The 27,506-nt window shown below is 43.2% G+C and overlaps 1 protein-coding gene across 1 annotated transcript; it reads left to right on the top strand.

Annotated features, from left to right (window-relative positions):
* Positions 1-769: 769 nt before the first annotated feature.
* LOC115085881 (gastrula zinc finger protein XlCGF26.1-like) lies at positions 770-26,729 on the top strand. Its single transcript, XM_029592416.1, has 2 exons — positions 770-939; positions 23,509-26,729. The coding sequence occupies exon 2, from the start codon at positions 23,796-23,798 to the stop codon at positions 25,398-25,400; it is 1,605 nt and encodes a 534-aa protein (XP_029448276.1). The 5' UTR covers positions 770-939; positions 23,509-23,795; the 3' UTR covers positions 25,401-26,729.
* Positions 26,730-27,506: the final 777 nt, after the last annotated feature.

Below are 27,506 nucleotides of genomic sequence, written 5' to 3'. Positions count from 1 at the left end.
TCAGTCAGGGTTCATTACGAAAAAGCAGGCAGCCGATAATGCAAGAGTAGATTGCCCCCAGGTTTCTGTTGAGGGGAGTAACTGCCGCTCCCTGTAGGTTACCCCCAGGTTTCTGTTAAGGGTAGTAATATAATATTAACAACCAGCATACATAATAGGTAATAAATACAGCTGCGGAGACCTGTCATCGTAATATCACATGAACCCCCTCCCCCCTTCATTCCCATTGAGCAAGACCGTAAGCAGTCCCGTAACTCAGAGACAGCTGGTGCGCCCGCCGGAGCCAAGCCGTGTCCATTCAGGAAAAGCGTTGATCTCCAGAACAGCTCTAACAAACCTCTAATACACGTTGAATTAGAGGTCCTAATTCATCTGAACCCCACCCCTCAGCCCTCCTGCCCTGTACCATTCCCAGAATAAACCGATACAGGGGGGAAAAGAAGTTAAAGATTAAGTCCTGGAGGAAAAAAGAGGGACATCAAGGAAGCACCTGCTAAGGATATTTGAGCAGCAGCTCCTCGCCCTGGGAGGCAGCGATTGTAAATACTTATCCCAAATTGCTACAAAACACAGTTTACTTTTAAAAGATGGTGTGGGATCCACCTTTTTTCATCTGCATTAATGCATGCAAACTATTTCTCCACGCCCAATAATGCAGGATCGCCTTTATCACACCACCCGGCCACTCTGCTTAGTGGAGGATGACAGTAATAGATCCTCGCTGTCCCTCCCCCATCGTGTGCTGCTTCTCTGAGCATTGCTGCTGTGTATTTTCCTGTGAATGTGAGAGAAATATATCTCACTTCTCTCTTTTATCCCTAGAAACAGGTCATCACAGGGTAAATCCTGATGTATTACTAAGGATTAAACAGGAGGAAGTGCCGTGTGTCTGGGATCCCCAGGAGTCAGGAGAGAGAGAAGTTACTCACTCATACACAGGTGAGTAATAATAAATACTGTGCAGAGTATGCACAGGAGGATTTGGAGAGAGATCCTGAGAAACACTTCTGCAGGTTTAGAGCTTTTTACTGAGGGGTAGAAGATGCAGAAAGGGGCTTTAGATCTCTGTAGAAAGGAGGCAGCAGAGCCCTGCACTGAGATCTGAGTGGCCCTGCTTAGTATCACTTCCCAGGGGTCACAGGTACGAATGGGTCCCGTGAGCTGCTGAGATATTCACATTCGGTTCCTGGGTGGTGCAGCTCAGTTTATCACTTGCTATCGCATGCTGCCCCCTTGCATTTCTGCATCTGAAATGCAGGAGACTATGCTTTATTGCACTGACCGTCATTTTTCTGCATATTCTGGGCTGAAGTCCAAATAAAATCCAAATAAAATCGGATGTCATCTGCATAAATAAATCCAATAAATACGATCACCTATAAACATCTAGAACATTAGAAGTGAACAGATGTTGATAGAACAAACATAAAAAAACCCAAAAGGGAGTTAGATACACGTCATCTGAAGATGTTTATAGGTGATCGCATTTATTGGATCTGCATAAATAAGACACATCAGTCCCTCTGCTTTGAAATTTTACCTGTATGTCTTCTTGTCCTCTTTAATTTTACAATCGCAGCTTGTAAGATGCTTCCTATAATTTAATTTATCCTCCTCAGTTCATGAGCGTCTCTAGCACCGTTCTAACTGCCGACCTTTGTGTTTTAGACTGCACAGTTCAGCTGCGATCCATGGTAAAGATTTCCAAGGAGGAGGCAATGTCTCCTCCTCGGGAGCGATCGTATCAACCTCCCGTCGTGTAGCAAGGGTACCGACTATCAACCGAAACCTCTAGAGAAGCCCCTTCAGAAAATGTACTCTGATCTATCTCAGCCAGAAATCCTGCAGCACCGAGATCTTTTTTTTTTTTTTATTCCTAAATTTACAAAGTCTCTTACTTTGTACTGCTGGAGTATAAAATCAGTACCGGATAATCTAAATCAGATTAAGGAATGATCAGCCCAGACCCCCGGCATTCTTGTGGCCTCATTGACCATCCAGTGGAGACTTGGGTCTGGACTGCATTCTTTAAATTGTGACTCATACGCGGTCTCCGTCCTTTATTGGATAGAGATTCATTTAGGCTAGCAACGCAAGCTTTCCCTGTACGTACCCGGATCAGTCCAGACTCCTGGGTTTATGCATCCCTGCCAGCAGGTGGAGACAGAGAGTTTTACTGGCCCTGCTTCATAAACCCCAGTGCCACCTGCAGTTCCTCGGTATTTCTCTGTCTCCAGCAGGTGGCAGAGGGTGCGAAAACTGCGGTTCTGCAGTTTTATCTTACTTTTTTACTTTTTCTTTTGAGCTTTCCTCCCGGGGTTCTCTTTTTAGGAATCCTTTGGGTTCTCCCTGTCCGGTTGAGGTGGACGAGCCAGGGGTTGTCACCCTTTTGTGGGCTGGTCTGTGCGCCCGTGGGGTGTAAATCTTGGTGTCCAGATCCCTCCCTGTCATGAGGCCGCTTCGGCGGCTGCAGGCTCCATTGGGGTTTATCCCCTTTCCCTCTGTCCCTGAGGCTTGCCTTAGGCTCAAAGTCTCAGACTGAGGTAAAGCTTTTATGGAAAAAATAGAAAGGCTCTTTAGGCTGCAACACAGCACTGTGGGACGGTGACCTCCTACTCTCCTGGTGGCAGTAAGTGGGGGCTGTTTTCCCGTGGGGGATCATTTTTTCTACCGTATTTTCTGGTTTTTTGGGGGTCTTCATGTAGTTTCCTCCCCCCGTTATGACTCGCGGTGGCCGTGGTGTGTCGTGCGTGCGGCTCATCCTGTTGGCGCCTTAATCGGGGCGGGCTTTGTGCAGGTTGTGCCCAGGGAGGGGAGGGCTCCTCCGGGGGCCCACCAGCCGTGAAACTGCATCTAAGGTCGGCGGAGTCGGGGCAGCAGTCAGGCGGGGCTCTATTGGGATCCTGCCTTCTGCCCGGACAAAGCAAGTGGAGTGGCGGCCATTTTAGATTTTCGGCGCCTGCTCCCACGCCATGGGGGGAGTAGGGGAGGATCCTCCCTGCTTATCTACAGCCCATTCGAATTTGGGAACCGATCGGGGGGTGGGGGGACTGGAGGCGGGGGACAACCGTTGCTGCCGAGTCCTGCCGTTGGCCCAGGAGGGGCAGCAGCAGTGACATTTTTTCCCCCAAATTATTTTGTTACTTCACGATGCCTTTTTGGCAAAGAAACAGGTGACTGTGGGAGTCGCTCAGGCCCAGTCTCAGCCCTCCCAGCCTTTTGGAGGACTGGCTTTGGTTCTGGTCTGAGTTTCTCGGGCAGACCGCGGTTTTCTCCTGTTCAGAGACTTCTTGGACCTCCTTCGGGGGGTCGCGCTGGCGAGTGCTAGCTATGCGGAGGAGTCCGATGATGCTCCGGGGCACCGGAGATGACCCTGGTCAGGGGCCGCAAGTGGGTCCAGTCAATCAGGCTCCAGGGGAGTTGATGACCAGGGGTTTCCCGTTCCCAGAGCAGATGACCCCAAGGTGGTGCGCCTTTTCAATCGAGAAGAGCTTGATGCTTTGCTCACTTTGGCCTTTCAGGTTTTGGGGGTCAAGATGCCCCAGGACGACCAGGATTTGGAGGGAGCAGACCCGATCCTAGATGGGATGAGGGGGTCCCCCGTCTTCCTTCCTGTACCACAAGGCGGTTAAGCAGATGGTTGAAGCTGAGTGGGGGGGGGGGGTCCCTGATGCGGGCCTAAAGGTTGTCAGAGTATGGAGAGGCTTTATCCTCTTCCGGAGCAGGACTTGGAACTTTTTTCTCTCCTTAAGGTCGAAGTGGCGGGTCTCGGCGGTCACTAAGAAGACCACTATTCCTGTGGTAGGTTCCGCGGTGTTAAAGAACGTGCAGGATTGTAAATTGGAGGTGCACCTCAAGCGCATATTTGAAATCTCAACCTTGAGTTTGAGAGCGGTGATTTGTACCAGCTTCGTGCAACGTGCGTGCCATCAGTGGGTTCAGCAGGTTCAGGAGCCTCTGCCGAGGTCCGTGAGGACTCGGACAGGGCTGAGCGGATTGAGGCCACAGTGGCTTACGGGGTAGATGCTCTGTATGATTTGCTCCATACCTCCTCTCGTGTGATGGCTTCGGCGGTGGTGGTGGCCAGGAGATTGCTCTGGATGCGAAACTGGGTGGCGGATGTATCCTCCAAGGTTCAGTTAGGTTCGCTACCTTTCAAGGGTCGGGTTTTGTTTGAAGAGGATCTTGAGCATCTGATTCAGTGTCTTGGAGATAATAAGGCTCCCCGCCTGCCTGAGGATAAGCCTAAAACCAAGAGTTTTTTTCCAGGTGCGGTCTCATTTTCTTTCCGATAGATGATTGCGGCCCTCGAGGGATGCTCCGGGAGCTCAGAGACCATTTTCTTCTTGGGGGCAGTCCTTTTTTTTGGGGGGGGGCCTGGAGACCGTTTCTTGGAGCCACTGGAGGTGCTACGGCTGGTGGTAAACCCTCACAATGAGGCGAGGCCGATCCACACCATCGTTCCTTTTATTGGAGGTCGCTTGACTCAATTTTACAATGAGTGGGCCCGGATTACACGCAACTAGTGGGTTCTCAGTGTAGTAGGAAATGGCTACGCTTTAGAATTTGCTTGTCCTGTTCGCAGTCTGTTCCTTATTTCCCCTTGCGGTCCCGTGGTCAAGCAGGCAGCGGTATGAGAGACCCTGGATCGCTTCCAGCGTTTGGGTGCGGTAATCCCAGTTCCCTTGACAGAAGTTTTGCACGGGTCGCTACTCCATTTATTTCGTGGTCCCCAAGAAGGGGACCTGTAGTACCACAGATCAGTCCAGAGTCCCGTCCGGTTTAGGAGATTTGGAGAGTCGCCCACTCAGCTGTAGTATTGTTGGTCTGCATGCAGTATGTGTTGTCACAGTTTATTGAGTCTAAACCGTTAGTTGCGTTGTTTTTTTACAGTTGAATTTTCTTCTTTTGGCTTGGGTACCGATCAATACTGAGGAGCTGCAGGTGGCACTGGGGTTTATAGAGCAGTGTCAGTGACACTTTCTCTGGCAGGGTTACATAAACCCAGGAGTTTGGACTGATTCATGGTACTATAGGAACGAAAATTAGCAGGTAAGAACCAATTTCCTTTAGTCCTTTCCTCTTTGGACAGTTGTAACTGTCTCCTTATCCGTGTTCCTGTGAGGCTGCTACACAGACTTCACATAGTCCAAAATCCAGCAGCTCGTGCCATCTTTGGCTGCTGTAGTGAGGTGTCTGTATCTTCGCTTATGAGGGGTTTACATTGGCTTGTTATTAAGGTACTTTCTTTGTGTCAGCTTCATCGTATTGTCTGGATCCACTTGTAGGGTTTTCAATTATGCAATGAATTCCCTGTTGATATCAAAACTGAATGGAATTCTGTTTCATTTTGAAAGAAACCTCATGGCTGTTTCCTTTGGGTGTGTAAAGAGTATTTGATGGGTGATTGTGCTGATCTGGCATGACATAGATAGGATTTTAGACAGTGCTGGGAGGGAACGGGCTGCAGGAAGGAGGTTCTAGAAGCTAAATTTAGGGTTTTAGGTAGAAAACTGAAATCCAGAACCTCCAGGGTGGCATTCTCTGAAATGCTCCCGTTCTCTGTGCAGGACCACAGAGGCAGGCAGAGCTCCGGAGCCTCAGTGTGTGGATGAGACGATGGTGCAGGGAAGAGGGTTTTAGATTTGTTAGGAACTGGGCTTCATTTTGGGGAAGGGGAGGCCTTTTCTGAAAGGATGGGCTCCACCTTAACCAGAGTGGAAGCAGGCGGCTGGCACTAACCTTTTAAAAAGGAGATAGCGCAGCTTTTAAACTCTATGATGGGGGAAGGTCGACAGTCGCTCAGAAGCGCATGGTTCGTTTTTTATTAGAATGATGTATCTTTGAAGGATACTAGGAGAACAGGGAAATTAGGGCATCCCAGTAGAGAGGTTGCAATAAATGCCAAAGGGGATCAGGTGTCTTTAAGTTAAGTGGAGAAAGATTCTGAATTACTCCTGTCAATTGATGAGCAGGTTGTTGATACGAGAGAGAGCTCCGAGCCCTGGACATTATTAACATAGCGCATCAAACTAGCTATGGTACGCCAACAACATTTTGAATTTGGGAATAAAGCCAGGCGTCTCTTAGCTTGCAAATTAAAAGAGAGATCGGCCCAGTCCCATGTAACTAAGATCAAAGATGCATTGGGGGCGATGCTATATAATGCTGAAGAAATCAGTGCTCGCTTTACGAGTTTTTACACCAACCTTTTATGCATCCGATCCTGTTGAGGGCATCTCCCGCATAGATGACTATTTGCAGGACTTGGAGCTCCCACAACTGTCTGACAATGCACAAAGGTCCCTCAATGCTGAGATTACGCATGAGGAATTATTTCGGGCAAATCAAGGTTTGAAGGTAGGCAAAGCCCCGGGGATGGATGGTATAGGAGTAATGAAGAGGCCTCAGACAGCTTTCATGGCAGGCAGGAAGAGAGAAGGCAAAGAGGCAAAGAGGGTTTGTCCTCCCGAGCCTCTTCCTTTTATTGTACATTCATACAAAGGCAGATGATGTGTCATTACATGATTGGCTACTTTCCCATAGCAACAGAAGAGTCATTACACCATTGGCTTTGGCTCAGGGGGTGTGCACGGATCATATCATTGGCTGCTGAAATCTATACCTCCTGACTTTGTCCTGCCTCTGACTAGGGAAAACCCAGCCCCTCCCCCAGGAATTCAGGGCCAACAGGTATCCTTTCCCAGGCAGAGACTTAAGCACAAGTGATGCTTTTATTCAGGCAAATGTCAGGGAGAAGGGAAGTTAGTGTTTAAACCCTGAAATGGCTTGCTGGCAAGCGCATATTTCCCACATCTCACCCTTTCTGTTTTTGTTTAGGCAGCTCAGTAAAGCTTTAGACCCTTACTGAAATCTGTTATGTCTTGGTATGGGCTGGAAATAGGGGAAGGGGGATTATGGAGAGAAGAAAGCTAATTCGACGTGGTGTGCCAGCTGTCGATGAGCTTCTGAATCTCCATATCACCCAGAGCAGGTGCAGGTGGTGTGCCAACTCTGCAGGGCTCCGGATTCCCTATTAGGCATCTTACAAGACATTTGTATTCGGGCTGAGAGCAAGGTTTCAATATGGATGGATATGAGGTTGGGTATGCACTGAATACAGCATCACAGGCAAATAATTAAGACAATTATGGTCATTATAATAGAAATCACCCTTATGAGACCAGAAATATCAGGGAGTCAGGACCATAGCCAGTCCCATGGAGAAGTTGGTATTTTGTCTGAAAGTGGTGCATCAGCAACCATGGTTTCTATCTGCTCTGCTTGGTATGTGTGAGGTTTGCTTTACAAACTGATATGTACACACAGCAATGAGATCCAATTAATGCACAAACACCACCCTTAAGGCTAAAATGGTTTCTAAGGTATAGCTGTTCTGTAATGCTACTTCTCTAATCTGAGAGACTTTTGTTGTGAGTAGTTTTAATGCATGGACTGTCTGATTAAATATGGCAGTCGTCCAGTTAGCTAGGATGTGTAAGTCTCTGTAATTCATAGCTGTTCCCATTGGGGGAAACAGGCTTCTAGCTATCTGAGTTTCTGTATACTTTTCTATGGGATTATTTATCGCCTCCCTTTTGTTACAGAGCCTTGCTTGGGTAAATTTTTGACTGCATAGTATGAGGGGAGGATGTAGCCTAAAGTGCATCTGTCTCTCCATCTTGGGGAAATGTACATATATGCTCTACGGCCCACATAACATCCATATGTTTCCTAACAGATTAGTGGACATGTCATTGGTTATCATTTGGGCTATATAACTACAAAGGTAAATCCTTCATCCCCTCTATACTTTCTGTACCTGCTTGGGTCTCCCACTGCACATCCTGAAATCTGCCAATTGCATACATATGTGGTATAACTATGCAAGTGTCAGTGATTATTACAAGGTTCGGTTACAATATGGATATTTCCCACCTGAATCCCTTTCCCATCCCCTGTATCATAGTCCCAACAAAGAGCGGCAGTCTCTTGAATACAGCTACCAATGTGTAGTATGGTATTATTAACTGGAGAGTTAATGAAAACACCCTCTCTGTAAAGGATATTAGTCCATACTGTAAGGTTAAATGGTACAGCATGCATCAGTAGTTCTCCGCAGGCTTGGGTTGGCATGTGTGTGCAGATCCAACAGTCTGTTCGATTCAACAGGTGTGAAAAGTTTCTGTGCATCGAGGATGTACATGTTGTCCTGTCAGAGTCCTTGTTCTGAAATCGCCATAGCTGGAGAAATAAGGCAAAGGAGGAGGATGCAGAACACAATTGTTAATGAGTTGGCATTCAGGCAAGAAAAGACGGCTAATAAGTTCTCTGGAGTTTTCTCAAGGCCTTGCTGTTCTAAGAGTTGTGCAGATTGGTTGGATAGGGCCTTGATCTGTCCCCAGGTCATGTGGTGCTGCTTTTTGCAAGGAGTCCGGTCTCTGTCCTTCTGAGGGCTGTGGAGGCTCAGGGGGGAAGTTGGGGATCGGGTCCTGTAGACCTGGACACCTTTCCATCGTTCCACGGCTTGATTGGACCTGTGGAAGCAAGCAGAGAAACATATCCTCGTTCCCCATTTTAAGGGAACGGGAACCGTACCAGACATTAAATATTCTATACAAAACTGATGGCTGTGGGTGACTAACCCTAGTCCCATAATGATTACTCATGGCTGTGTTCTTATGTGAACCTGATATGTTTTAGATGATTTAAAGTAAACAATACTTTGTTCAGGGGGAAAATCCAGGGGCAATCCCCCCTTTTTCTTTTTGTTTGGTCCAGAGCTCTTAAGGGTATGATTGGCTCTCTCCACAATGGCTTGCCCTGTGGTGTTGTAGGGGATGTCAAATAAGTATTTAATATTCAATTATTGACAAAATTCATGTAAAGGAATGGCTGCAGTAAGCAGAGCCATTTTTAGTTTTCAGAAAAGAGGGTAACCCCATTATCAAGAAAGTTTTTATGCAGTGATCAATTTTCATTCAGTAAAATAGCAATAAATGTAAATTAATCATTTAAAGGAAAAGTCATTTGCTGTAAGCTGAATCAAATGACAATATATTAGACATTACATTAAACATATGTTACACAAGACTGACATATATTCATTCATCTTGCAAATATTAATTTACACAAAACTGACACATATTCATCCATCCTGCAAATATTCCTTGCATCAAGACAGACAACAGATAACACATAATATGAGCTAAAAATCTTATCAAAAAGTTATCAAAAACAAAATTAGATCAAGGATCAAAAGTCAAAAGGTGTTTAGAAAAATGTTAAAATAAACTGCAAAGTGTCCATATTCACATCTCCTCATGGCAGGAAGGCTGTAAATCTGGAAATATTAAAAACTGGCATACAGCAAAAAATTACTAAGGTAAGGATTAAAGTGAAATTCTTACTTTTTTAACCTAGAAGAGAAATCAATTCTATTATTCAATTTAATAAAATCAATTTGGATTTGCAAGACAAGGCTTGGGAGGGATTGCTTTAGATGTAGCAACCTCTGTCAGTAAAATTTTAAGGTTCAGAATTCTGTAAAAATTTTGTGAAAAAGAAAATAAAACTGAAGTGTCCTTAATACAGAAGGTCTGTAGGCCTGAAAAATAAAAACTATTATACAACAGAATTATTAAAACAATAATATAATATAACTTGTAGAATAACATAGCGCCTCCTAGTGGAGACCTCATCATTACATTATAGATTGCAACTATTGTTCCAGGTTTGCAATCAATAATACTCTGAGCTTAATTCAATGTGGAATATCAGAATAGAATTTCTTCTTATAATTATTAGGAATAGGAAATTAAACACGCTGTTTGCTCAGCTCTGTCTGCTGCACGCTAAAGTTTGAAAGTATTAAAAGATTAAAGACATATAGAAAGTAGAGAGAGAAACTGCAGACTAAGTCCCAGTTTTTTTTTCTTTCTTTTCAAAAGTTCTCCCTCCCTCCCCCATGAGTGGCTAGCAAGAGTTACAGAAAAAGGGGGGGAGGAGCAGTGTTTCTCAAAAGAAAAGAACTGCACCCAAGGAGTTAATCCTTCAGTCAATAGGAACTTGAAGATAGCATTGTTTAACAAATTAACATCAACCATATACAATGGCTTGGCAAGGACTGATTCCCTGCAGACAGGACACCATTCCAATCCACTTTTGTCCTGAAAGGTAGAATCACAGTAGCAATTCAAACTTAAATCTCAGAGAAATGGAGTCATTTTAAATGTGAGCCAAATAAACTTTGCAAAAGGGAAACTTTCACATGAAATTTACACAGAATATTATGCAAATCTCAGTACAGTTTTAACATAAGGTTCAGCATTCACTTTGTGGGGGAAAATACTCTCAAAGTATGCAGATTTTTTGTAACTGAATTTCAAATAGAAACTACTCCTTAAGTATGCAGTCCCTCTGCAACTGAACATCGAAGACCAGGAGAAACCATTTTTTTCCAAATTTGTACTGTCTGCACAGTTACTTTGCTAATCTGGTCTGCAAGAGGTCATTGAAGTGTATAATTAAATCAATTTTTTCATAGTGATATTTTCTTTGCTTGTAACGCATGAGTCTAATTAAATCCTTTTTTTCATATTGATATTTTCTTTGCTTGTAACGCAGGAGTGTAGCTGCTTGGCCCAAGGTCTTACACGCTGATTTCTTTGAAGACCTGTGGGCATAGTCACTGCACATGGCACTTGCTGCCACACCCAGCTCTTTAATCCCCTTTGTGGTGGGGGAAGGGGGTTGCAGGCAAGATGGAGGAAGGCTAGTTTTTCTGACCTCAGTGTTTTCTATTTCCTGGGGTCTTTTCTCTGAGGTGGATGCAGAGGAAGCCACAGGAGCCATGTGAGTGTGTGTCCCCAGATGTTCTATTTCATTTTCTGTCCCCCTTTGTTCATGGTTCTTTTCTGGGATGGGGAAGGCTTGAAGTCCTTCTAATAATTCTGTTTCTGTAAGGTTTTCTTTCTGCAGTTTCTGCTGAAATTCAATGCTAATTGCCCCACCCAGGCCAGGTTGTAGCTCTATTGTTCTCAAGGACTGCTTTTCTGAAGAAATGGGGAAGGTGTGAATTGCTTGTGCTTTGGGTGTAGGTATGGGGAGCTGAGGATACAAAGAATTTGCTGTCTCTGAGGAAGACTGAGAAGATGGGGGAAGGGTATGTCTGCCTGCTTCTAAAAGCACATGGTTTGAAACTGCTGTTTTTAAACCTTTTTTTTCTACCATGTGTTCGATGGCTTCTGTACATTTTGCCAAATTAATCTTTGCTTTATGGGAGCTCTGGGAGCCGTATGAAGATAATTGCCAATTGAAATCCAATTCTGGGTATTTAGAGTTCCAGACTCCATAGAATACCAAGGGCAACGGCAAGCTATTTCACTTATTAATTTTTCTAAGTCCCCCAGGCTGACTTGCGCTATTTTTCTTCTGGTGATGAAATAATGATTATTGATGATTTGCTGCAGCTCTCTGGCATGTAGCCTCTGCTGTATAGTCAAATCACTACCCATGCTTACGAGTGTGGGGAACAAACTTGCTGAGAAATACTTTTAAAAATACTAAAAAATACCTTAAAAATACTTACGATTGCAAATCTGTTGAACTGTAGGTACCTAGGCTATGACCAGCCGAAATAAGCATGGAGTTCATCATCACGGTCGGGCTCACCAGATATAGGAGTAATGAAGAGGCCTCAGACAGCTTTCATCGCAGGCAGGAAGAGAGAAGGCAAAGAGGCAAAGAGGGTTTGTCCTCCCGAGCCTCTTCCTTTTATTGTACATTCATACAAAGGCAGATGATGTGTCATTGCATGATTGGCTACTTTCCCATAGCAACAGAAGAGTCATTACACCATTGGCTTTGGCTCAGGGGGTGTGCACGGATCATATCATTGGCTGCTGAAATCTATACCTCCTGACTTTGTCCTGCCTCTGACTAGGGAAAACCCAGCCCCTCCCCCAGGAATTCAGGGCCAACAGGTATCCTTTCCCAGGCAGAGACTTAAGCACAAGTGATGCTTTTATTCAGGCAAATGTCAGGGAGAAGGGAAGTTAGTGTTTAAACCCTGAAATGGCTTGCTGGCAAGTGCATATTTCCCACAGATGGTTTTACCACTAAGTTTTTTTATAAGACTTTTCAGGCAGTGGTCATCCCACCCCTGCTATCTATGTTTAACGCACTACGAGGAGAGGGCTCACTGTCCCCGGAAGCCAGTCTAGCTGGTATAACTATTCTTGCCAGGAGCGGGAGGGATCCCACACACTGTGGGTCCTACCGGCCCATACCTCTGATAAACATAGATCTAAAAATCCCAGCTAAGATTTTGGCAACCCAGCTAGCTCAGGTCGCCCCCTCCTTGATTCATGAGGACCAGGCCGGCTTTGTTCCAGGCCGGCTGGCTTCTGATGATGTCCGCAGAGTCCTGGAGTTGATATGGAGGGCGAGACAGGACAGCCCTCCTTTTGGCCGTTGACGCTGAGAAGGCCTTTGACAGGGTTCACTGGCCATATCTCTTTAAAGTGCTCGCTAAATTTAATCTTGGAACAGATTTTTATACGCTGGATCCAGCGCCTTTACAAGAACCCCAGGGGGGGCAGCTTAAAGATTAGTGGGGAATAAGTTACACCATTTCCTGTGAAAAGGGGAACGAGACGGGGATGCCCTCGCTCCCCTCTGTTGCTCGCGCTGTCTTTAGAACCCTTTGCGGCTGGCATACGGACTAACCCTGGGGTGCGGGGAATGAGGATAGGGCCCACTGACTACAAAATGACCGTGTTTGCAGATGACCTTTTATTCACAATAATTGACCCAGGGAGTTCATTGCCCACATTACTAACTGGCTTGAGGGAATTTGGGGGTGGGTGGGAGGGATATCTGGTTTTAAGGTCAACGTGGACAAATCAGAGCTTCTCAATATCTCCGTGGAGCAGACCCCGTCTGATGATATTGCAGGAGGGCCTCCCGAGACCTCGGGGTGAAAATCGGCCCCACATACCAGGATCTTTTTCGTTTAAATTATACCCCACTCTTTCGCCATCTCCAGGGGGATCTGAGTCGCTGGGACAGGGGAGATTTCTCTTGGTTCGGACGCATAGCAGGAGTTAGGGTGAACGTTCTCCCACGCCTTAGCGACCTCTTCCAAACCCTTCCGGTTCTAGTGCCCGATAACATTTTGGCCCAATGGCAACGTAAACTGCTCAGATTTATCTGGAAACGGAGGCCACCTAGGGTGGCCCATGGTATTCTTTTTTTTTCAAGAGAAACTACGGGATGGGGTTACAAGTGCCTAATCTAACCTGGTACTTTGCAGCATCACAACTTAGCGCATTTTTGCAGTGGCTCTCGGGGGGGGGTGTCCTAAAACCATGGATCCGGATAGCATCTCCACAGCCAGGCAGGCCGCCACTTCGTATCCGGGCTTGGCAAAGAGAGGGGGCCCAGGGTATAGGGGCTTATCTCCTTTCACTCAGCTCATCTTCCAAGTATGGGTAAAGTGGAGACCCAGACTCATGGGGTGCAAACAGGTTTCTCAGCTGATGTCATTCTTGCACGACAACCGGTTTCCTCCGGGCACTACTCCTAGTGCAGTCACTCGCTGGAGGGATAAAGGTCTCGACGAGTGGGAGCATTCACGGGACGGACAGAAAATACTAAGTTTTACCGAATTGCAGGGGGTATACCATCTGCCTGACACTGATCTCTTTGCGTACAATCACATAAAGTCTGAACTCCTGAAGGGGAAATCCCTCTTTGAAAATGTGGCCGAACCTCTCCCTAGAATTCTCGCTATTATTAAGGGGACCTTTCGAGGCAAGGCAGCTTATCAGGGAGCGTGGAGACGTGATCTGGGAGGGAGCCTTGACGCAGAGGAGCGGGACCAAATTTTCTGTGCCACTAGCAGGAGTTCAGTCTCATCGATTAAAGAAAACGGATGCAAGGTCTTATACCGTTGGTATTTAACACCGGATAAACTGAGTAAAATGTACGCGGGGAAGTCTAATCCATGCTGGAAAGGGTGCGGACAGGTCGGGACCTTCCTGCACAAGTGGTGGGAATGTCCAAATGTTAAAAACTTGTGGGCGGCTGTACGTGGATTAACGCATAAAATAGTCAGCCCTCCCAACGAGCCCAAAGTCTGCTTGTTAGGTGCCCCCTTCGAGGCAGGCTCCTTGGACAACCAAAGATGGATACAGCAAGCGTTTATAGCTGTTAAATGTGAACTGGGCCTTTGGTGGAGGACGGACGGACGGACACCCCCTTCTTTGTGCCAAATCCGCTTTCGTCTGGATAAAGTATTCTACATGGGAAAGCTGACTGCCATCCGCAATGACCGCCTTCACGGTTTTTAAAAAAAACGTGGCAGCCATTGGTCGCCCAGTCCTCATCTTAATGGATATCTAGTATATTACCTCTTGTGGTGTCCATTTTGGGACTGGGCTCTCCAAACTAGGGGTGCCATACTTGGGGATGGCCATAGTTATCTTCCCATGAGTTTTTCTTCTCTGTGTCCTGGCATTTTGGTACCTGGTTCTTTTCAAATTGCTAGTTTTGCTCACTTCTGTTAGTGGGGTATTACTGAATGTATGTGCAGCAGCAGCCTTACAATGCAAGCTATTCTACAATGTGGGAGGGGAATTTTCCCGGAAATTAAGAACACACCCAGGGGCGTATACAGTCTGCGGATGTAGCCACAAACTGCGGGACGCCGGAGCTTACAGTTAACTCATTCATTTTATTGACTGTTATTTCATCTTACACAATTTCAGTGTATTCTACTAGATTCCATACAATTCTATGGTTCCTGGTCGACGGACACTTTCAGCATCTAGCATATACAATCTTGTACATGACGACCGTGTTTTCAGAAAGCTGACTTTGGTTCCAGTGTCTGTAACATAATTAATGGATGTGTTAATAAACTTTAAATTACAAAAAAAAAAAGCATTTGTTCATCCAAAGCCGCCTCCTCTGGCGAGTTTGCTTGTTTCCTGTTCACCTCCTGCCAGTTTGCATTCTTCGCCTAAAGCTTCTATTACTGTCGGCGCTGCAGGGATCCCGCTCTCAAGCGGCTTCTGTTGTCGTCCTGTAAAATGGAAAGCCCCACCTGATGACATTTGAATGTGTGCTATGTACCATTTAGAAAGCTGCATAAAACCTTTTTATTCTGGGAAGCATTCCCATGATGGATTTATGCTATGACAGCTGTTGCAGTTTGTGTTGTGTTGTATTATATTATTTTATTTTTGCTGTATTGTATATTTTTATATACTGATTGTTTTATTTTTTTAAATAATAACGATGAATTTTGGAGTTACAGGCCCTTAGGTGCAAAGAGCCTTTTTTGGTTATCTTGGATGAAATAGTAAAGCTTCATGCAGTTGCCTCTCTTCTGCCAAAGTTGATTTCACCTTTTCACCTTAGTCAGGGGCTCTCTCTCCCATCCATTAGTAGAGAGGAGGGCAGGGAGGATTACGCTCGGCTCCGCTTCTTGGCTGCAAGGAAAGATCTCTTGCAATATTTGAAGATCATGAGTGGTCATATCGTCTGTTCGTTCTGTTTGCTGCCCCAGTACGGGAGAAACAGTGTTAAAGGCTTCATTAGCACCCTGGATACAGGAGGTCATGGAGCAGGGTACATAGATAGATAAAGAGCTGTCACGTCCAAACGAAGCTGACAAATTCCATTAGAGCACAAGTGGTGTCGTGGGCAGAAATCCATTTGGAAGGCGGCAGCTTAGTCTTCTATTCTTTTTCTAAGCGTTATCTGCTGGATCTTCAGGTCAGAGAAGGAGCTGCCTTTGACTTGGAGATTTGGCAGTTTCCCACCCACTAGAGGATTAGCTTGGTTACATCCCATGCATCTGGCTGGATGACGAGGAAGGAGAAATGAATTCTTAGCTGATAATTTCCTTTCTTTGAGTCCAGCCAGAACAGTCCAGGACCCTTCCTATGCTTACAAACTTCTACATTTCTGCTAGCAATTCCTTATAGCAAGAATTCATTTGGATCAGTTTCACCTGATTTTTTTTTTTTTTTTTTAAGGGCCAAAAACATATGTGCTGATTTATTCACTTTCTACTGTTTCCTTAAAATGTTGTTCAATGTTTGTTTTTGTTTTTTCTCCCTGCAAAGCCCCCTGACTGACTGGAGGGAGTGTTGGTATATTATTATTTTTATCTTATAACAGGAAATACTGGCAAGTTAAAGTCAGCACGGGAGTCTGTAGAGGGTGACATCGGCAAGCCTCATAGTCTTGAGGACTACCATCCTGCTTGTCCTAGGAGAAAGCAGAGTTGCTTACCTGTAACAGGTGTTCTCCTAGGACAGCAGGTTGTTAGTCCTCTGAAGGAGAGACCTATGTGGTTTCCACAGCTCACCCATTACGAGAGCTTTATTGCTGCTCTGTTGAAAGTGCTACATTGTACAGTGTATGGTAATGAGAATTAATTTATTTTTCTTAACTTCTCTAGAGGTTTGTGTAAAGACCCTCACGTAAGAGTTTTCCCAGGCATCTCCTAAAGCTTCTGCTAAGTTATGACATTCTCTGAACATCAGAGATTCCAGGTGGTCATTGTGTAAACCCTTGACTCTGTCTGATCCAGGTTATTGGTAGGTTTCCAGAGTCACTGACTTGTGCTTCATGCCTTCTTTTTATATCCTGTAAATACAAAACATTGAGAATCCAAGAAATTGCTGAGAACTACTAAATATCAAAATACATAAAATCCAGCTCAAGGTGAAAAGGGAAATGTTTGTTGAAGCTCTGGGGAAACCTCATATAGTGCCACTAGGGGCTAAAAGCTTAAATATGCAGCTCTAGAAGGCACTAGGGCTTTTTAATCATTGGTAACCCAGAGTTGATGATTCTTTCTTAGAAGCCATCATGCGCATAGGTGAAAAAAAGTCCACTTAGGACTATTTGTGCTTTATATTACCAGACCTGTAGTTTACAATCAGGTCGTGCTGGGCTTCATGCATAGAGTATCTTATGCTGTCTGACATTGTAATGTTTCGGAAGACGATCCTTCTTCAGGGAAACAGGATTTGCTAGATGCCAGCGATTTTTGACTGGTAGATGACCTAAGGCAATATATGACAAACAACCCTTTCAGAGATGTGTAACATCTTTAACATGGGTGGAATTGGATATGATAGGACATCTACTTGGTCTAATGCAGGGCGGTCAATGCGTCGGTGAGACAAAGACTTCAAACATGCGGAAGAAATGTAAAAATTAATCGGTCAACATTTGTTGAGAATTGCAAAGTTCAAAGGATTATAATAACCTTAAATATCGACAACTTACATGCGTGGTGAAGACCTACTGCATCCAATGAGTCTGTCAGTGACAGTGACCTGCTCAAAGACGCTGACATTTGAAGTAAAATAATCCCACCGATGCGGGGATTGACAAGCAGCTATGACATCAATGTGCCCAAGAAAGGACATGTACGTCAGACGGTAGCCATTTTGGAAAGGCTAGGAAAGTCTAACCTTCCTTAAATGGGTATCTACGTCATCTGGTGGCCATATTGAAACAGAGAGAGGACTGGATGCTGGCATTTAAATCAGAGTACCATTCTACTTTCTCATTCAAACCTGCAGGTTCAATACATTGTAGCCGGAAGATCCACTGGTTCTCCTTAAAGTTGAGAATTGATTGCCTGTCCCCACCACACCACGGGTGGGGAACGTGCTCAAATATCAACCACTTAAAATCTTTAAAAAAATGATTAAAAGCGATAGCGTTGTACAGTAGGTGCTTTGATGTCCTTATTATTGATGCGGCTTTTGTGTTCGCTCAACCGGGTCTGAATCCGCCGTTTGGTGCGGCTAACATATATCAAAGGACAGGTACATACTAAACCGTAGATTACAAAGGTTGTGTTGCAGTCGACCTCTTGTTTTCTATATTTTTTTTTTTTTGCCACTTTTCGGATCTCAATTTTTTGTATTTACATGCTAAGTTCCTTGTTTTTGAATGGCGGTTACAGATTGGAAGGACACATTCAACCATTTGGCTGACCACGTAGCTATCATAGCCCAAGAAGCGTCTCTCTTCTCAGACTCAGCAACTCCAGTCTCCACTTCAGATCTTTTAGGAGACCTTACGAAACTTTATGAAAAGGGTGCCAGAGCTTACACCATTGGTGTTCACTGTTGACCTAGAGAGAGCCTCCTGTTGCTAGTCGAACTTAGGGTGGGGGAGGGGGGTTAGGGAAGGGGGAAAAACGTGCTTGGGACATGTATACCTGTCATTGTTGTCTACTAATGTACTCGTATGACTACGACTATACAACGGATTTACTGTTATGTCTATTGCCTTGTCATCTAATATGTATCAAGTATGTTTATGATGTTCCATGCACCCTGTTACAGGGTGGAAAAGAGTACGACAAGAGTCTCTTTTGATGTTATGTAAGTTTGAAAGTTAATAAACTTTAAATATCAAAAAAAAAAAAAAAGGGTGCCAGAGCTGAACTCCATGGCGTCACACTAATAGAATACGTCAAACAGTAACTTATCCTGAGGGAATTGAGAATCAACAAAGCCCCACTTATGTTCCTTGAGCGTGCTGATTTCTTAGCTAAATGGGCAGCCATATTGAACAAATGTTCTCTGGACTTGATATTACTTATTATAGAGTACACCAAAATCACATCAGATGAAATTAAAGCAGAAATTGTAGTAGTAGAGGAAGAATATAAATTAAGTTCCATCACAGAAACAATACAAGCATCACTGGATGAGCTACAACAATCTATTGACAAATTCAAGATAGACATTAAACGTAACAAGATTTCCAAATTTAATAGGGACAAAAAAAGACTATGCAAACGCTAACGAATACACTTGGTTAATTCCCAAGGAAGATCCATCTCCGAAACTTAGAAAGGTCACTTTTGCGACTTCCGATGTTTCATCTGGCTCAGATGAACAGCCAGATACATGACAAACCAAACCTTTTTTAGATAGACGCAGGAATCCATCCAGACCAGCTCGAGGCAAAAAACTCAATCAACCATACACGTCAGACGAGGATACCCACTGGCACAAGCCTATCACCCGGTCACAGAAACAAGACAATCGCCGCTGATTAACTTATCCAGTTATGTGTTGACCAAAGAGGAAGAATCTGTGCTCAGCAAAGGCCTTTCATATGTCCCAACCAATCCACATAATCCTTTCAATTGTAGGATAGCATTATATACATTTTTTCGATTATTAATGATCAATCTTTATTTCTCAGCACAACCAGATTCAGCACAAGACATGTCCATTGTCAAACCTAAATAGAGATGGATCCCACCCGGCCCTGTTGACCAACAAATTAAGGCTTTCTAAACACTAGTTCTTTCGGACATGGCCAACATAGAAGCAAACCCACAACGGATCTTCTTTAATCTTTCCACAGGAGGAAAAAGAGGCATTACAATCATTATCCAATAACCATGACATCATGGTCAAACCTATCTTATTTATAATGAACCACGTTTGTTTGAGATGCCAATAAATGTGCACTTATTGCAACAGCCGCCCTCATACGGGAGCCCAATCTTTACACTTGAGACGAGTGTATTTTTTCATTCACTTGAATAAATATGGGATTTGTAACCCATTGCAAAGTGAATAGCTCACCGTATATGTCATATAACCATCAGGTTTGTTGCAATAGCTTACAACAGATGTTGCTATTCAAAATCAAATGTGGATATACTTTGCAGTGAACAGATTGTGTGGACATAAAAAAAAAGAATTAATTTGAAAAAAATTTTAAAAAAAAGAAAACCGTCAAGGTTCACATTTGTTTTTGAATAACATCTGTTGTAAGCAATTGCAACAAACCTGATGGTTATATGACATATACGGTGAGCTATTCACTTTGCAATGGGTTACAAATCCCATATTTATTCAAGTGAATGAAAAAATACACTCGTCTCAGGTGTAAAGATTGGGCTCTCGTATGAGGGTGGTTGTTGCAATAAGTGCATGTTGATTGGCTTCTCAAACAAATGTGGTTCATTATAAATATGATTGTCATATTACTATTTATTTATTAGAGATGTGAATCGGAACTGATATCGGATCCGATTCTGGTTCCGATTCACATATATATATATATATATATAACTTTTCTATACCGAAGTTCAAATAACAGAGTTAATTATCACTCCGGTTTACATTGCAACCATAAAACAGTGACAAAGTTGTCTTACATAGAACAGGGGGAGAGAAAAACTTGGATACAGCTTAAGCACGGGGAGTAACATGTCAAAACTGGTAAGAACTGATAAGAGTTGGCTTTTTGGGGTAACAAGGTATTCCGACGGGGGGGGGGGGTTGGAAGGTGGGGGGGAGGGTAGCTGAGGGTTACCATAGATTTAATGAAACTAATATACATATATTAAATAGCTTAGGCTTACTACTACAGTTTAATATAGCTTACTATTACAGTTTATATCCAGTTGTTAAGTATTCATCATAGTCAAACCAGCAGACAAAGGTGGAGCCGTTGTTATTATGAATCAAGTTGATTATCAGAAGGAAATGATTCGCCAACTTGAAGATACAACATTTTATCAAAAGCTACCTTTGGATCCAACGCCAGAACTTCATATCAAAATTCAACAGCTTCTTCAAGGAGCCACAGATTCCGGCTTTTTAACCACCAAAGAGTTCAATTTCTTGAGTGTGGAATTCCCACGAACTCCAGTCATCTACGGAGTACCAAAAGTTCACAAAACTTTGCACAATCCCCCATGTAGACCTGTAGTATCTGCTAATGGTTCTATTCTCGAACCATTAGCTAAATTCTTGGACATATTTTTACAACCAGCGGTACAACAGTCCTCCTCTTACATACAGGATACATCTGACATGTTGCAAAAACTCGCACAAATGGGACCCATCCCCCAAGAGGCATTTTTGGTCAGTCTTGATGTAGAAGCTCTCTACACGAATGTTCCGCAGCATGAGGCTTTGAATTTAGTATCGGAAATATTATCCAAAAGACAGCGTCCCCAACGTATTCCATCAGAATTCTTATTGTTGTTAACAGAACTAGTTTAATTTAACAATTTCTTTTCCTTCGAACAACAATATTTTTTACAAATACATGGAATAGCCATGGGGTCCCCAGTGGCCCCTGATTCTGCTAATCTATTCCTGTCGAAATTTGAAGAAACTACTGTCTATCCATCACTATTATTTGCACATGTACAGCAATGGTCACGGTACATAGATGACATTTTTTATTTGGACCAGCACGATTGCTGTAATTTCACAGCTGGCTTAATCAATCTCAACCCCATCTTAAGTTCACCTTATCTTTTCATCAAGATCAACTAGCATTTTTGGATATTCTCATCAAAAAAACATCGACAGGTATTCAGACTACATTATACCGTAAATCTGCAGACAGAAATAATTTTCTTAGATTTGAGAGCCATCATCTTCGATGATTTAAAGAAGGTCTGCCTATTGGACAATTCTTTCGAATCCGCAGAATATGCTCAGAAAAAGAGGAATTCTTTGACCAGGCAAACTCACTAAAACACAGATTTCGTGAAAGAGGCTATCCAGATTACACTATCAAAAGAGCTAAATTCTCTGACCGAGACCAGTTGTTACAATACCGCCACAGGCCACGAGCTTCTAACTTGGTATGTGTCTTACCACACACCGAGTCTACTCAGCAAATCAAACAAATTATTCAAAGGAACTGGCACGTTCTTAGGCCACACTCGATTTTCCAATCTCCCCCTATGTTTGCTTATTCTAGGGGCACCAACATTAAGCAACGTGTTGTGAGGGCGGCTCCGCAGCCCAAACCAGCAATTAGTACAGCCTGACAAATCCAATGTGGGAGATGTATTTTTTGCCCACAAGCACTCACAGGTACAGAGTGGATTGATCCGAAAAGTGGCATCAAAATATATAGAAAACAAGAGGTAGACTGCAACACAACCTTTGTAATCTACGGTTTAGTATGTACCTGTCCTTTTGATTATATGTTGGCCGCACCAAAAGGCGGATCCGGACCCAGTTGAGTGAACACAAAAGCCGCATCAATAATGAGGACATCAAAGCACCTACTGTACAACACTGTATCGCTTTTAATCATTCTTTTGAAGATTTTAAGTGATTGATATTTGAGCACGTTCCCCCACCCATGGCATAGTGGGGACAGGCAATCAATTCTCAACTTTAAGGAGAACCAGTGGATCTTCCGGCTACAATGTATTGAGAAACCTGCAGGTTTGAATGAGAAAGTAGAATGGTACTCTTTGATTTAAATGCCAGCATCCAGTCCTCTCTCTGTTTCAATATGGCCACCAGATGACGTAGATACCCATTTAAGGAAGGTTAGACTTTCCTAGCCTTTCCAAAATGGCTGCCGTCTGACGTACATGTCCTTTCTTGGACACATTGACGTCATATCCGCTTGTCAATCCCCCAAATCGGCGGGATTTTTTTTACTTCAAATGTCAGCGTCTTTCAGCAGGTCACTGTCACTGACAGACTCATTGGATGCAGTAGGTCTTCACCGCGCATGTAAGTTGTCGATATTTAAAGTTATTATATCTTTTGAACTTTGCAATTCTCAACAAATGTTGACCGATTAATTTTTACATTTCTTCCGCATGTTTGAAAGCTTTGCCTCACCGACGCATTGACCGCCCTGCATTAGACCAAGCAGGTGTCCTAACAAATCCAATTCCACCCATGTTAAAGATGTTACACATCTCTGAAAGGGTTGTTTGTCATATATTGCCTTAGGTCATCTACCAGTCAAAATCGCTGGCATCTAGCAAATCCTGTTTCCCTGAAGAAGGATCGTCTTCCGAAACATTACAATGTCGGACAGCATAAGATACTCTATGCATGAAGCCTGGCACGACCTGATTGTAAACTACAGGTCTGGTAATATAAAACAGAAATAGTCCTAAGTGGACTTTTTTCACCTATGCGCATGATGGCTTCTAAGAAAGAATCATCATCTCTGGGTTACCGATGATTAAAAAGCCCTAGCGCCTTCTAGAGCTGCATACTTAAGCTTTTAGCCCCTAGTGGCACTATATGAGGTTTCCCTAGAGCTTCAACAACCATTTTCCTTTTCACCTTGAGCTGGATTTTATGTATTTTCTTTGATTTAAATGCCAGCCTCTAGTCCTCTCTCTGTTTCAGTATGGCCACCAGATGACGTAGATACCCATTTAAGGAAGGTTAGACTTTCCTGGCCTTTCCACAATGGCTGCCGTCTGACGTACATGTCCTTTCTTGGACACATTGACGTCATATCCGCTTGTCAATCCCCCAAATCGGCGGGATTTTTTTTACTTCAAATGTCAGCGTCTGTCAGCAGGTCACTGTCAATGACAGACTCATTGGATGCAGTAGGTCTTCACCATGCGTGTAAGTTCTCGATATTTAAGGTGGTTATATCCTTTGAACTTTGCAATTCTCAACAAATGTTGACCGATTAATTTTTACATTTCTTCAGGTACTGCGGAAATTCAGGATGCGGAGAGGGAGGAGAAGCAAGAAGAATGTCCTGTAGTATTACTTGTACCAAGAAAATCAGAAACTGTTCGTGAGACTGTTTGCCAGAAGACTGGGGAGGAAGAAAGTAGCCAAAGTCATCAGGAATCGGAGAAGCGAGACTCTGCAGCCGACTTACCAAATAGAGTCACAGCATGTAAAAAAAGAGATAGGGAGCTCACGGACATCCCTCAGCACCAGCAACAGGGGAGAGGGGAGAGACCCTACCAAACTAATAAAAGTAATCACATGACTTCTGACACCCGTGATGGAAATGAGAAAGGGAAAAAATCCTTTCTCTACAACACTGGTGGGAAAAATGTTAATAGAAAATATTTATTATTGCAGCAGAGAGCCCAGATGGGGAGGAGGTCCTTTCCATGTTCTCAGTGTGTAAAATGTTTCAAACAGAAGCTAATCCTGAAATTACACCAGCGAATCCACACTAAAAGGAAAATTTTCTCTTGTGTTGAATGTAAGAAAAACTTTTCTTGCAAGGAATCCTTAGTCATACATCTAAGGACACACAATGACAAGAGATACTTTAATTATCCTGAACATTGTAATTTTTTTTTAATACAGCAACAGAAAATGCAGACAGCAGAGAGAATGTTTCCATCTTATGAAGGTGGGTCAAAGGTTATTCAAAAGCAGGATCAAAGAATAAACCAGAAAACACAGTTTGAAAAGAAAAAACATACATGTACTGTATGTGATAAAAGATTTATCTATCAGTCACAACTGAAAAGACACCAAACAAATCATATGATAGAGCAACAATTCAAATGTACTGAATGTGATAAAAGCTTCATTAGTTTATCACACTTGAAAAAGCACCAAAGGACTCATGGGAGAGAGAAACCATTTGCAGGTACTGAATTTAATCAAAGCTTCACTCATGCTAACCTGAAAAGACACCAAAAGAGTCATAGGGGAGAGAAATCATTTGTATGTACTGAGTGTAATAAATGTTTCACTCGGTCTTCTTCTTTGAAAGTGCATGAAAGGATTCATAAGAGTGAGAAACGATGTATCTGTACTGAGTGTAATAAAAGCTTTAGTCAATCTTACTTGAAAGTGCACCAGAGGATTCATAGTGGAGAAAAACCTTTTACATGTACTGAGTGTAACAAAAGCTTCATTTCTTCTGCTACCCTCACAGTGCATAAAAGAATCCATAGTGGAGAGAAACCATTTACATGTACTGAGTGTACAAAAAGCTTCACTAATTGGTCTGCTTTGAAAACGCACAAAATGATTCATACTGGTGAGAAACCATTTACATGTACTGAGTGTAAAAAAAGCTTTACGCGGCATTCTTCCATGAAAGTGCATCAAAGGATTCATAGTGGAGAGAAACTATTCACATGTACAGAGTGTAATAAATGCTTCAATCAGGTTTCGGCCCTGAAAGCACACCAGAGGATTCATAGTGGAGAGAAACAATTCACTTGTACTGAGTGTAATAAAGGCTTCCCTCAGTGTTCAGCCCTGAAAGTGCACCAGAGAATTCATAGTGGAGAGAAACCCTTTACATGTACTGAGTGTAATAAAAGCTTTATTCAGTGTTCTGCCCTGAAAGTACATCAAAGGATTCATAAGGGAGAAAAGCCATTTACATGTACTGAGTGTAATAAAAGTTTTATTCAGTTTAATGCCCTGCAAATACATCAAAGGATTCATAGGGGAGAGAAACCATACACATGTACTGAGTGTAATAAAAGCTTCACTCAGTCTACACATCTAAAATTACATCAAACAATCCACACAGGAGAAAAACCATTTATGTGTCCTCAGTGTGATAAAACCTTCAGTCGAAAATCAAATTTAAAAAAACATTTGAAGATACATTAACCTAAGAATGCATTTAGATGTATTAAGTGTGATAAATATTTCACTAATGCATCCTAGTTGAAAATTCATTTAAGATTCAAAATTGATTTTAAGTGAAGTGAAAAATGGAATCTCGTTCAGGTGTTGCCTCGACCTCATCAGGACGCTCATATGCTGACATCTGCAATAACAATGGGAGTGTTTGGAGAAAGACAGTCTGGGTCCCTGGTATTGTCAGTGGCTATAGAAGTGAGTCAAACGGATCAATTACTGCAAGACTGGAGGAAAAGTGTGATGGAGCAAGAGGTAAAGGAGAGGACTCTGTCAATCTATGGTCCAGGAAAGTGAGCAGCATGGCTGGGAGAAGAGACACTGATAAGGGGTGGAGTAAATGTAGCACAGATGATAGCTTTAGTAAAGAAATTGATCTCAAGAAAGTGCATCTGAGAAAGAAGAAAGTGAGAATGCAGTAATCTTGCTCTTGAGATGTTCGTGATTCACTGAATGTCTACTGGGGAAGTGCTGAGGTATAATGTTTTACTTTTTGAGTGTTAAAGAAGTAACACGTGAAATCGAAGCATCTATTTTTTTCTGCATAAGAGGGTGAGCTTTTGAGTTTGAGTAGTGTAGACCTTGGATGTGTTCCTTAATTGTTTTCATACTTGTAATAAAGTGGTTACATTAATGGAATATGCTGGGAGCATATGGAAAAACTATTTAGGGAGTTATTTAGCTTAATGTTAAGAACTTTGTAACACGACAGAAAGTAATGGAACAAGGAAAATCACTAACACTGCTAGTGTAAGTTTTGAGAATACATATGCCACTTAGCTTGCTTTTAACAAGAAACAAGTCGTGAGATCGGGTATATTAAAGAGCCATTACTCATGAGGCTAATGGTGCAGATATCAAGGGTAAAGGATAGTAGCAACTTAGCCACACCCAACTGTTGCTGATATGATTAGCTAGATAGTTGAGACCTCAGCAGATGACAAGAACATATGGGAGTAGCCCAGAGAAAAACTGCAACTAGAGCAAAGGACAGAAGAATCAACATAAAAACCCCAACTTCCAACAAACTGTTTCAGATCAGAGAGAGAACTAATCAGAAGAAAATCTTGTTGGACATTACAATGGTTAAGGTAGTGACTGATGAACTGTTCCTGTTTCCCAGTACTGTGATTCCATTTTTCCCAAGATATATAAGGCTCACACTGGAAACTGTGAGGGGAGGTACCTTTGTATATATTCTTTAATGTAAAAATCTAATCTTGTATGCTTTTATTGCTTATTCTCAGACTTAAGTAAAAACTTCTATACTTTGTAAATATGTGAGTTCTGTATTCTGTGATGTATAGTCTACCATTCAGCCCACCTTTTACAGAGCAAAGGTCTGGCCAGCTGGATGGGGAGGGAATGGGTGTGTTTGGGTTATTAGGAACAGGGTTAGGTGGGGAGGGGGAGGGAAGAAAAGGATGCTCTGTTAGAGTTGTTAGAAATGACAAAAACCTGCAAATTTTATATGTAAGTAGTTATAGGGTACAGCACTTGTCAAAACTGTTTTGACAGATGGCCACACCCACCTCCAGGTTAAACCCTGCCCTCTGACTCTCCTCTGAGCCAATCAGCGTTCACTTTTGGATTAAACCCTGCCCTAGCCCCCCCCCCCTTTGGTGACATCCATCATAGCCCCGCCCAATCCCCTTTTTGTCCTTGTTTTGATGATGTCAAGTTCCGGTAGCAGGAGTCAGCGAGCGGTGCTCCTCACCCCTCTGTCAGCTTACCTCTGAAGCTTGAACCACTCAAAGCCCCCTCCAAAGTCTTGTAAGGCTGACAGCTCCTGGTGGATAAACTGCTTCAAGACCCTTCAACCAGAAAAAGTGCCACTTCACCCGGCCGAGGAGAGGACCATGCTGGGGCCTTGGAGATGGGCAAAGCTGCCGAAAAAGGGTACGTAGGCCTGGCCTCGGAGAAATTCCCTGTGCAGTGCAAGTTGAGAATACAAATGCACAGTCACGTGCTGTACATTGAAATACTATTCGTTAGGAATGACAGTTTGTAAACGTTTGTGTGACTTGTCTGAAAGTTGTAAAACTTTCATAAATCTTTTATAGTTTTAATCTAATT

Source organism: Rhinatrema bivittatum, chromosome 2 (genome assembly GCF_901001135.1).
Source record: "Rhinatrema bivittatum chromosome 2, aRhiBiv1.1, whole genome shotgun sequence".
Taxonomy (NCBI): Eukaryota; Metazoa; Chordata; class Amphibia; order Gymnophiona; family Rhinatrematidae; genus Rhinatrema; species Rhinatrema bivittatum.
The sequence above is the reverse complement of the archived record's forward strand: the minus strand, read 5'-3'. Positions and strand labels throughout refer to the sequence as shown.